This window comes from Artemia franciscana, chromosome 18 (assembly GCF_032884065.1).
Source record: "Artemia franciscana chromosome 18, ASM3288406v1, whole genome shotgun sequence".
In the NCBI taxonomy this organism is placed as follows: domain Eukaryota; kingdom Metazoa; phylum Arthropoda; class Branchiopoda; order Anostraca; family Artemiidae; genus Artemia; species Artemia franciscana.
The window spans coordinates 33,838,201-33,851,441 of record NC_088880.1 but is presented as its reverse complement, the minus strand read 5'-3'; the positions used below and the strand labels follow the sequence as shown (position 1 = coordinate 33,851,441).

Below are 13,241 nucleotides of genomic sequence, written 5' to 3'. Positions count from 1 at the left end.
AATATGATTATTTGGTTTATTTGTGCTAGCTTCATTGATATGTGTTAGATAGACTGTGAAGCAATAACTTTTGTTCGTGTCAAGTTTCAACTTCGCTCTTTATTTCTCTCAAAAAAGTTTGTTTTTTTTTAAATTAATTTCTGCCCGTTTTTAATTTAAATTTAATGCAGAAGCAGCGCTGCAATAATCTTTTTTATTTTTTGAGGGGCAGCACCGTCATGTACGCAATAATTTCTGTTCATTTTAAGCTTTATTTACGCTCTTTACTTTAAGCTGAAAAAAGTCTATTTAATTTCTGATCGTTTTTCACTTAATGCCGAGAAATTCATGCTAGAAAATGGTGTACACGATCTTTGAAGGTGGACAACCTCGACAGTTGGGAAAGAGTAACTTTTTTTCTACAGAAGGTTTTTCAGGTTTTCTAAAACTAAGCAAAATTTTAGTGCGTCTAACTTATTTTACTAAACATCTCCCCCCTCCCCCTTGATAAACACCAAAAACATTAGACATACAGGTGGGAAAGAAGCAACAAACAAGAAAAAGTTGGAAAGAAGCCTGACAACCAGAAAAGTATAACAGAAGAAAATAAATTCTAATAGGTTCTTAGTGCTACGATTTCTCTATATACACTGCAAATAGTTTTATTCTGTCTATTAAATAGTAAAAAAGGAAATTATATGAATATATAAATATAACAACAAGTAATCCTTCTTTGAAGATACAACTTTGAGGCGTTCCAAAACCATATACCTGCATTTCTCCAACCCCTAACTGGCAAGGGGCTGGGGTCCAGGGTGTAATTTGTTCCAAAAATTGTGTATGGAACATTTCACAATTCACAAAAAAATTACAGAAATAGTGAATTAGCTAAAAAAAAATCATATATAAGACACAAAACCATGATTGATGTAAAAATGCTAGGATTAAGGAACTGAACCCTTGGCATTCTGATTCCAAGTCTAACGTGCTAGTAACTGAATTTAATAAAAAACACGTTTTTTTAATTGAAAGTAAGGAGCAACATTAAAACTTAAAACGAACAGAAATTACTTCGTATATGAAAAGGGCTGCTTCCTCATCAACGCTCCGCTCTTTACGCTAAAGTTTGACTTTTTCTCTCAACTCTTCTTTTTAAAACAGTAAAAAACTTTAGCGTAAAGAGCGGGGCGTTGATGAGAAAGCAGCCTCTTTCATAAACGAAGTAATTTATGTTCGTTTTATGTTTTAATGTCGCTCCCTACTTTCAGTTAAAAAGCTTGTTTTTTTATTTATTTTCTGAACGTTTTGAATCGACGCATGCTTTTATTTTGACTCTCCGCAGAGGAATAATTAAAACGAAATTTGCATATTTATTTTTTTGGCTAAATGGCTTTCTCATAGTTTTGACCGAATGATTTTGAGAAAAAAGGAGCGGGAGAGGAAGCCTAGTTGCCCTCCGAGTTTTTGGTTAATTAAAAAGGCAACTAGAACTTTTAATTTTTTATGAATGTTTTTATTAGTAAAAGATATACGTAACTTATAAATTAGTTTACGTAACGAACTTTTGTATCCTCATGTCTTATTACATATATGAGGGGGTTCACCCCCTCGTCAGTCCTCGCTCTTTACACTAAAGCTTAAATTTTGTCACAATTCATTTAGAATGACCCCTCAATCACAAAAGCCGTAGAATAAATAGTTGAAATTACTAAAAATACTTTAGCGTAAAGAGCAAGGTATTAGGAGGAGGTGAGCCCCTCATATGCGTAATAATTTCTATTCGTTTTAAGTTTTAGTGCTGCTCCTTACTTCCAGTTGAAAAACATTTTCATATTCATTTTTTCATTGTTTTTTTTTTTTAATAACGCTTGAGAATCTTGCGCTCCCTTCTTGGAATTTTTCTTCCCCCATGACAAATTCATCGATGGAAAGTTCCCCCAACATATCCCCGTCTTCTCAACTCCTCCCCAAACAAAAAATCCCCCTGAAAACGTCTGTACACTTTCCAATAACTATTACTATATGTAAGCACTGGTCAAAGTTTGTAACTTGAAGCCCCTCCCACGGGGACTGTGGGGGACTTAGTCGTCCCCAAAGACATAGTTATAAGGTTTTTCGACTACACTGAATAAAATGGCCATCTGAGAATTTTGATCCGTTGACTTTGGGAAAATAATTAGCTTGGGAGAGGGCCTAATTGCCCTCCAATTTTTTGGTCACTTAAAAAGGCACTATAACTTTTCATTTCCGTTAGAATGAGCCCTCTCGCAACATTCTAGGACCACTGGGTCGATACAATCACCCCTGGGGAAAAAAAACAAATAAACACGCATCCGTGATCTGCCTTCTGGCAAAAATAGAAAATTCCACATTTTTGCAGATAGGGGCTTGAAACTTCTACAATAGGGTTCTCTGATATGCTGAATCTGATGGTGTGATTTTCGTTAAGATTCTATACCTTTACGGGGTGTTTCCCGCTATTTTCTAAAATAAGGCAAATTTTTCTCACGCTCGTAACTTTTGATGGGTAAGACTAAACTTGACGAAACTTATATATTTAAAATCAGCATTAAAATGAGATTCTTTTGATGTAGCTATTGGTATCAAAATTCCATTTTTTTGAGTTTTGATTACCATTGAGCCGGGTCACTCCTTACTACAGTTCGTTACCACGAACTATTTCACTACGGCGGCTGAAGATTGAATCCAACCTATTTGCTCTTGTAGGACCAAGTTGTGTAACTCAAAGCCTTTTCTCAAAAACTATGGAGAGGTATTTTATTGAACCTTGATCAGCAAATGCATTTGTAATTGAGTTAATAAAAGCTTCTATTACAGAGAGTGAGAGCATTAAACCATATTTGGTGAAGCTCAACTTTTGAAAACAGGAGGAAGGGAGGGGGTACGTCAAGAAATAATCATTTGGAATTTTGAGATTCAATTATTTGTTCTTCAAGGAATTTCTTCCTCTTAAGAACATTCGATATTTCAGGAATCATTTTGCAAGCCCCAACGTCGGCTCGCCGCGTTAAAGAGTTCATAGTGAATTCTCCCACCGGACTATTGAAACGTACTAAGGTGGCTGAGAAGGGGAGTATACGGAAGGGTTTCTTGTAAATCTCTAGTTAAGGGTTTTGGACCATAATTATTACAATGGTACCGTTTTATACTTCCAAGCTTTTCCACTTAAAAAGTGGTACCAAAGTGCCGTTTTTAGTGCTATATGGCACTTATGGATGGTAGAACTGATAAAAAAAAGAAGATATAAGCAATAAATTTCAAATGAGCCATTAAACCTTTCTCTAGGAAGTTGTGGATGCCCACTAGGCCCAGCTTCTCCACTGGCACCAATAGTGCCATTTGGGATTTTCAGATGGTGTATTTTATGCAGAAAACTTAGATAAGAGCAATATCTTTTATATGAGCTACAAGAAATCTATCAACAATGTTTTTGTAGCCCGCTAGCCCCACCCGTTTAGAAATTGAACAAAAAGTGCCATTTTAAGGTCATAGAGCACTTGAAGATGGCGTAACTTATAAAAAAGCACGTAGATATGAAAATAGCTTCTGATTGATCTATTAAGCATCTCTCTGTGATGTTCTGGTAGCCGTTTAGGCCTCCTCAAAAAAAAAAAAATGATTTTCCTTGTTGTTCAAGGAGGGGAATTGTAATTTCCCTTTACAAGGTTTTCGACCATGCTGATTCCAATGGTACACTTTTCATTTTTATCTGACGCCATTTTGAGGGGTTTCAGGATTTTTGTGAAATCACCATAAATTTCTTTTCATAATAAACTTTTACTTTTAAGACGAATCAAATAAGAGTTATCATTCCTAAGTTAGTGTCAGATCACAACTTTTTTTTCACTAGGCAGTTTTTCTCCAAAACGTATTCTTAACTTTTAGTTGCTATGGGCTGTGGTTCGCTCTTTTCTAGGTAGCAGCTACTGCTGCAACTATGATCAATATTGCTTCCTTTCGAACTTGCCTACAAAATATTCATGAAATTTCCTTTCCAGATCCAAAACAAAAGCCAATCATTGAACTGAGCCCATTGTAAACACCATGAACTTAGCTAGTGTTTTCAGTAAAGTGCTTGTTTTCTGTAATTCTAGAAAAATAGAAAAATATCACCAGTTGATTTATTTGCGCTAGTTTTATTGATATATGTTAAATAGGCTGTGAAGTAAAAAATTATTGTTCGTTTTAAGTTTCAAGTTCACTCTTTACTTCCCACGGAAAAACTTTGTTTTTTTATTTCAATCTTTGCTCGCTTTTTGTGTAGTAATTTAATATATATTTATGTAATTTGATGTAAATGTTATCGTTTTTTAAATTTAAATTTAATGTAGAAGCAACATTGCCCTGATCTTTCTTATTTATTAAATAAACCAAAAACAAGTTTTTCTTAACAAAAGTGAAAAGTGAAAATATGTATAAAGCAGAAATAAAAATTGACATTACAATGAATAATCAACTAAAAGTTTAAAGAAACAATAAAAATAAAACTAATAATAACTTATAAATTACAAAAAATAAAACTAATATCAACTCAAACTCAAAATGAACTATAATTACTTAATAACTGAACGAGGAAGCTGTCAGTCTTGTACCCCAATAATAATTTTTTTTATATGGCCTGGTGGCATATAAGGTATATATAGAAACGGGGGTCATATAAACTTCGGTGGGAGCTCATTGGAATGGTAATCAGAAGTTATAGTGCCCTTTTTAACATTCAGAGTGATCGGAGGGTGGATACCCCCCGCCACTTCGTGATTTCCCGAACTGCATCTGACAGAAATTTGAGATGTTCATTTGTCACAGAATTTTCGAAAAGAGCTCATTCGATTGGAAACTGAAAAAGCTAGTGCCCTTTTTAATAGTTGAAAGTGATTGGAGGGCAACTAACCCCTTCTCCCACGCCCACAATTGTCCCAAACACAACTAATCAAAATATTGAGACAGCCATTTTGTCGAACGTAAATGAATAGTCTGGAAAATACGTCTTTTATGATGAGCCCCCCTCCCTCCCAGAGCCCTCAGGGCAAGGGTTGGTAGTTATGGCTTGGGGGCATATAAGATATATATATATATATATATATATATATATATATATATATATATATATATATATATATATATATATATATATATATATATATATATATATATATATATATATATATATATATATATATATATATATATATATATATATATATCATGAAAAGAGAAATCACCAATGCAACAGAGTTGGATTGGTAATCCGGAGTTCTAGTCCCCTTTTTAAGATTCAGAGTGATGAGAGGGTGGTTCCCCCCCCCCACCTTGTATTTTTCCGAAATGCAGCTAATAGAAATATGTTCATTTGTTATCGTAGAAACTCCAAAAAGAGCTCATTCGATTGGAAACTGAAAGGGCTAGTGCCCTTTTCAATAGTTGAAAGTGGTTTGGGGGCAACTAGCCCTTCCTCCCACGCCCATCATTTCTACAAGCATATCCAATCAAAATTTTGAATAAAATGGCCATTTTATTCAACATAATTGGAACTTCCGGAAATTTTGTCACTGAGGATGACAACCGCTTCATAGCCCTCGGGACAAGTGTTGTAAGTTGTGCCCTGGGGGCATATAAGGGTTATATAGAAATGGTGATCGTATGAATTTTGGAGGGGGCTTGTTGGATTGGTAATCGGAAACTACTGTGTTCTTTTTAAAATCGAGAGAGATCGAGGAGTGGATACCCCCCAAACCTAGTATTTTATCGAAGTACATTTTATAGAAATTTTCAGATGGCCATCTGTTGCCGTAGAAACTTCGAAAAAGGCTCATTTGATTGGAAATAAAACGGCTAGTGCCCTTTTAGTCAAAAGTGGTTGGAGGGTAACAAGCTCCCCTCCCACGCCCATCAATTCCCAAAATCCATATAACCAAAATTTTGAGATATTCATTTAGTTAAATATAGTTGAAAGGTCTGGAAATTATGTCTTTGACAACCCCCATACCTTCTCAAGACCAGAACTTAAGTTACACTTTACTGGAAAAAATGGCTGTGTTACTTATCTATTAAAGTTAAAAGAGTCAAATGTTTTAAATGTATTTTGTCGTTTAATGTCGTAGGATGAAAGGATTAGAATGACTTTTGAATCTTCAACGGAAAAGTGAATACAAAACAGATATTTTCATTTAAAAAAACACAACACAAGTTTGTTCTAAAATAAGATTAATAACTGGTAATTATATATTAGGCAATATATATTATAGCTTCCAGTTTCCTTTTAAGAGTCAAAATTGATGTAGGGTAGCTATCCCCCCTCCCTGACAACCTGTTTTCCCCAAACGCATCCAATCAAAAATTGAGGTAATAATTTTGTTCTCAATAGTCCAAAGAGCATATAACAACGGCTTCAAAATGGGCACAACCCTCCAGAGCCCAAGTGCAAGGATTGTAAGTTATGCCCTGGGCATATAAGGCTGTTATGGAAAGGGTGATCGTATAAATTTTGGATCGGATGGGGCTCACTCGATTGCAAGTCGGAAGATCTTGTGTCCTTTTTAAGAGTCAAAAGTGAAAGGAGGAGAGCCATTCTCCCCCCACAATCTTACCATGCCTCATAACACATCCGATCAAAATTTTAAGAGGACTATCTTGTTCAGCATTATTTAAAGGTCCAGTAAGTATGTCTTTGGAGATGTCGACCTCCAAAGAGTCCTCAGGTAAAAACCTGTAAGTTTGGCTATTCGTTCATTGCTTACACATAGTACATGTCACTTAGAAAAAGTATTCATGTTGGAATGTCATTTTCCAATAAGACGAAGGAAAAACAAGTGAGTCTTTCAGAGAATATTGAAGAGAGAGCTGAACTAAATCAAAACTTGTTATGTGTTATGAGATAGCCTATATCTTGATATATCAAAAAAAAAAAATAACTAGTAAGTTTATTTAACCTTGTTTTGTCGATTTATCTTGGGTAATCAGTAAAGCATTAGTTTTTTTGTTCTTTTTAAGTTTCTACTTCGCTATTTATTTCTTGAAATCTTAAAAAACGTATTGTTTAACTCAAGGAAGTTAATTTCTTTGAAATTAAAGAAGACAATATGTTTTTTTTTGTTAAAGAGCATAGAATATATGTTTTAATTCTTACACTCCTTAAATTTTTGCACGATGTATATGTGACACCTTGTCACATCAATAAGGAGTCCAATGGGCATATTTTCATCAATTGGTGTTATTGAGAATTTTACATAAGACATTCAGTTATTTTTATGAAAGAAGAAAATAAAACAAATGATACTCATCCATTGGTTGTTTTTTCTTAAGGTAAATTTCTTTAGTTTTCACAATATAAGAGGGGGAGAGGGAGTGTACAAGAGGCGAATTACAAGACTTCAGATAAGAATTTTCAACCATGGGGACTGCAATAGTAACCTTGTTATGCTTATGATCCTTTCCATTCTGAAAATGGCACCAAGAGGTGTTGTATGACACTTTGTAATGGAATTAGTAAGCCAAATTTACAAGAGGCACTAGCTTATACTGAAACCATTAGTCATCTCTCTGCAATCTTGTTGCAGCCCGCTAGCCCTGGCAGAAAAAAAAATTATGTCTAACTGATTATATAGGGCTAACAATTAAAGCTACATTCATTTCACGTTTCATAGAGCTACATCATTTCACGTTTCATTGCTTTGTTCTGTTTGATACGGCATTTAATCCATTAGAATACCTTTAGTCATCCGTTTTCAAACTCCTCTTACTTATGTTCAAGGCTTTCAACCTTCAGGGTTCCCAATAATAGGGTTTCAGTGAAAAAAACCTTCACTCATATTTCGGAATGGAGGGTTAAAAATCTTCTGCCTTGGGTTTTGACCGTGAAAGATTGACTGGATTTCTTAGAATTTCTATTCCTCTACATTTTTATCCTCTCTGGGCAGAAAATGATGTTTGGTGGTACAAAACGGTAGAAGACGCCACTTTACTGGGGTTTGTCAAGATGTGGAGTTCAGAGCCTGTTGTAAAGGTTTTTAAACAATGAGAAATTAATTGACTATCTTAGAACTCCCATTCTCTGAAATTGTTAATCATCATCAGAAACAGTTGATAATTTTCAGCATTAAACGGCAGAAAATGCCATTTTGCTCAAAAATGCCAATGCCATTTGCCTGGTCACATTCGGTTACTACGGGCCGTGATTCACCTTTTAATAGGTTGCACTAATCGCTGCACTCATAACATCAAACAGTTCGTGGTAACGAATTGTAGTAAGGAGCGACCCGGCTCAATTGTAACCGAAACTCTAAAAACGGAATTTAAACACCAATAGTTACATCAAAAGAATCACATTTTAATGTTGATTTTAAATATATAGGTTCCATCAAGTTCAGTTTTACCCATCAAAAGTTACGACCCTGTGAAAATTTGCCTTATTTTAGAAAATGGGGAAAACACCCCTTTTCAATTGAAGGTAAGAATCTGCATCAAAACTTAAAACGATCAGAAATTATTATGCATATTAGGGGTTCATCTCCTCCTAATAACTCGCTCTTTACGCTAAAGCAATTTTATTAATTTCAACTATTTATTCTACGGCCTTTGTAATTCAAGGGGTCATTCTTAAGGAATTGGGACAAAACTTAAGCTTTAGTGTAAAGAACGAGGTATTGATGAGGGGGCAAACCCTCTCATATACGTAATAAAAACATACGAATAAAGAAGTTCGTTGCGTAAGTTAATTCGTAAGTTACGTGTATTTTTACTAATAAAAACGTTAGTAAAAAAATAAAAGTTCTACTTGCCTTTTTAAGTAACCAAAAAATTTGAGGGTAACTAGGCCTAATAACCTTCTTCTTTTTTTTCTCAGAATCTTCCGACCAAACTATGAGAAAGCCATTTAGCCAAAAAAATAAATTAATATACAAATTTCGTTTTAGTTATTCATGTGCAGAGAGCCAAAATCAAACATGCATTTATTATAATTACTCCGTATATGAAAGTGGCTGTTCCCTCCTCAATGCCACGCTCTTTACACTAAAGTTATTTACTGTTTTAAAAAGTCGAGTTGAGAGAAAGAGTCAAACTTTAGCGTAAAGAGTGGGGCGTTGAGGAGGGGACAGCCCCTTTCATATACGGAGTAATTTCTGTTCGTTTTAAGTTTTAATGTCGCTCCTTACTTTCAGTCAAAAACACTTGTTTTTTATTTAATTAAACTAATGAATCCAATGAATCCAGTGATGACAGTGGTCAAGTAAGGTTCTGAAGCGTGGACGCTCCGAAAGACGGAGGAAGATTTGCTAGATATTTTCCAGCGAAATTATCTAAAGATTGTCTTGGGTACCCGACTGACTGACCGTACCTCAAACAGTAAGCTGTGCAAAAACTGTGGTTAAATCCCACTTTTTTATGCTATAAAAAGAGGAATGTTGAGATGGCTAGAATACGTTACGCGAATGAAGGATGACAGATTACCAAAGATAGTCTTTTACGGCCGACCGTCTAGGGCTCAACGGAAAGCAAGTCGACCCCGAATTAGGTGGGAGGATGTCGTAATGAAAGCTATAATGGTAACGGAAACTTCTTTGCAGGGTGTAACATAGGAGGCTTTGAATATATTGGGATGGAGGAGGAGCGGTCGCAGCTGTGTCGGTCTCAAGCAGCATGGCGCTGCAGTGACTAGTTATTTGCATTAGTATGATAAAGCTAGGACATGCTGGATTGAAACTGTCATTTTTTTTGTATAGCTAGTTTTATTTAGCTCAATTTTCATTTCTCAAATTTTATTTAGCTCAATTTATATATATATATATATATATATATATATATATATATATATATATATATATATATATATATATATATATATGTGTGTGTGTGTGTGTGTGTGTGTGTGTGTGTGTGTGTGTGTGTGTGTGTGTGTGTGTGTGTGTGTGTGTGTGTGTGTGTGTGTGTGTGTGTGTGTGTGTGTGTGTGTGTGTGTGTGTGTGTGTGTGTGTGTGTGTGTGTGTGTGTGTGTGTGTGTGTGTGTGTGTGTGTGTGTGTGTGTGTGTGTGTGTGTGTGTGTGTGTGTGTGTGTGTGTGTGTGTGTGTGTGTGTGTGTGTGTGTGTGTTTATTTGTAATAAATTGTGTCTACAAAAATGGTATAAAAGCATGGAAGAATATAAAAAATCTTAAGATGCCACTTTTATAAATATTTTGTGTCGTGTGAAGTGTGCCGAGCGTGATATGGTGTGGCAGAGTACTTCGCCTTCTAAGATGTACATTATGTGACGGAGAGTGGACAGGCCCTCGTATCTGTTATAAAAAGAACGAAATATAATACATAAACCAAGCAAAATTGCCAAAAGCAACAAACGCAATAAAATATAATATAATCCAGAATTTAATCTATATTGAGCTAGCATGGCTAAAAACATGTTGACTGTCTTGCAAATCCATGTAGGATCCGAGCGTATTCAGGGTATTTTTCAAACGGTTTGCCAAATATATTTCTTTGGAAAACGGGTCACGTTAGCTTACTTTCCAATTAAATGTAGGACAGGAAAATCCTGTTATGTGACAAGTGAAAAGCATCAAAACAACTTGTTGTTTAAGTCCAGCGTCTTGTAAAAATTGTGAGCGAAATGGTTAAACAAATCTTAACTAGGGTGAGTTTTTTTTCAAGTTATATTTTAAAATAGTAATTTAAAATAATTACTAAAGTATATAGAGGATATTACTTTTAGTTATTGAGTCAAAATACAAATTAATTCCGTGTGACAAAACAAAACTATCAAGTCAAGAACTTCTGTGATTAAAAAAATCAACAACAAGTTCGAAAAATGATACTTTTTTTTAAAAATGTACTTATAATACTTAGCATTTGTAGCTTGTTTTATGGTTGCCTATATTTTAGTTACTAAGATTGATACTTGCAACATTGTTTCTACTTCTTCCTTGAAAAAAAACATATCTATTGAACTATATCTATTGAACAAGTTGACTATAGGAAAATACATTTGAGAAAAGTACCTATACTTTAATTAGCGTGATGGACTAAAACACTAAAATTAAAATGTGGTATTCCATCCTTGTCCCAGATCAATCCCAAAGGGTTGAGCATGTTGGATTGCGTACACTCAAGGTGTTGAGGACTGGAGGCATTGACCTCAAGCCATGTTTAGGCTAAAGTCTACAACATGAAAATCAAGTCTACGCCTTATTCGCGAACTCTTTAGCAAAGCTCGCCTAGCTTTCCTTGTCTGATATTTGCGACAGAAAGCTCCAAGATTCTGAGAAGTGGAGTGTTAGATAGACATGAAAAAGAATCCAGTCTGGTGTGCAGAAAGTCCTTCTGGATTTGAGCACTGAGCTCAAATTATTGCACTTTATAAGTTTTAAAAAACAGATTGTAACCAAAAAGAGACGATATCTTAAGTCAAAATAACGGTCAATGTTCCTATTACCTGAACAATTGTTTAGGGTCATGAAACTATTGTTAATAGATGCATTTTGACTTTTTGATAATCATTCTCTCTTGCAAAATTACCGCAAACTCACCGTTATGGAGTTATTACATATTTGCACATTAGGGGGAGGGGGTAAAGCATAGCATATATTGTATACAGCAATGGTTAGTTTACGTATTTAATATATCCTATGCTTTACCCCCACCCCCCTGATGTGCAAATATATAGCCCAAATTTGTTTCTAAACTATTACGGATTCGCGATTTCAAATATTCGATCAACGAAAACGATTGCAATTCTATATGTGTAAATACAGGATATTTGGGCCGGAATAGCTCCATAACGTTGAGTTTGCGGTAGTTTTGCAAGAGAGAAAAGATTTTCAAAAAGTCAAAATGCATCTACTAACAATAGTTTCATGACCCCTAAACAATTGTTCAGGTAATAGGAACATTGACCAAATAACTTTAACCTACCTGATAACAACATAGTTTGATGTACAAATTTTTTCAGAAAATTCTAAAGATCTCTGGATAAAACTGAAAAAACATATCGCTTTATACTTCGAATTTGAAATGCAATTGCAACCACTGGAGAACATCCCCAGAAAAATGTGTTGTTCCTTAGTAGTAAAAAAAATAATAATGCGTTGTGCCCATATCGCTCTATGCTAAGTCAGCACTACTGCAATACCAGTAGTGGTGCCCCAATTACTCCTACAAGCACATAATTAGTACGACCGTATTACAGCGAAATTTGAGTCAGTGACCTACTTACATGACCACACTACAAGAGATATACCATTAGTATGACCCAACCGGAATCTTATTTTCCAAAATTAACAAAGAAAGTTGAAATAGGCTACGTATATTGACGATTTAAACATGTATAGTAAACCGTTCCCCAAAGAACCTAAATCTAATAGAATTTTGTAGAGGGAACTTATAGTCAACCATGTACCACCTCCAAGGGGCCTCCAATTAGCCTCCCATGACTTCCCCCTCCCTGTCCCATTTGTTTTTACTTAGAATTTTCGGGACTTAAATTTTTTTAGATTTTTCTGGAATTTTAAAAGAAGCTGGTTCAAAATGTTTTGCACTCTGTTTTACATAAAGATCGATGAAGATACGTTTCTTTGAATTAAATGTGTGGTTCAAAATGTTTTATGCTCTGTTTTCACAAAGCTCGAATAAAGATACGTTTCTTTGAATCAAACGTGCTATTCAAAGTGTTTTGTGCTCTGTTTTGCATAAAGTTTGATTTTGAGTTTTGTTTTGCACAAAGCTCACTGAAGATACGTATTCTTGAATCAAAGGTGTGGTTCAAAATGTTTTCTGCCCTCTTTTGCACAAAACTCGATGAAGATACTACTACGGGCTCACAATTAGTATACTAGAGTCTGAAATAGGTGAGCTTGGTTTTGACCAAAGTCTGAAAGTGATGAATCGGATTGTTTTTAGAGTTAGAGACACGTGATATGGGAATTTATCAATATTCAAGCAGACACACACACACACACTACTACCTGCTCACAAGTGGTATAATAGAGTCTTAAATAGGTTAATTAGATTTTTACCAAAGTCTTAGAGATACGAAGTGGATTCTTTTTTAGAGTTACAGGCAGAGACAAGAGACAAATTTAATTTTTTTTATTTTTTAAAATTGTTTTAGAGACAGAGACAAAATGTGAATGAAATGTGAATTTATAATGATTTAGTCAGAAATATACACTACTTCCAGCTCAGGAGTGGTACAGTAGAGCCTGAAATAGGTGAATAAAATTTTTACCAGAATCTGAGATAGACGAAACGGATTAT

At 34.8% G+C, this 13,241-nt stretch overlaps 1 protein-coding gene across 2 annotated transcripts in view; it reads left to right on the top strand.

Moving 5' to 3' along the window:
* The window catches only part of LOC136038903 (uncharacterized), a 70,540-nt gene that overhangs the window by 39,884 nt on the left and 17,415 nt on the right, over positions 1-13,241 (top strand). Inside the window, exon 1 of one of the 2 annotated variants that reach the window (XM_065722382.1) lies at positions 10,485-10,623. The exons of the other annotated variant lie outside the window; for it this stretch is intronic. Coding sequence (XP_065578454.1) covers positions 10,600-10,623 — 24 coding nt within the window. The 5' untranslated portion in view covers positions 10,485-10,599. Of the gene's footprint in view, positions 1-10,484; positions 10,624-13,241 lie in introns of those variants that run through there. 2 annotated transcript variants of the gene reach the window in all.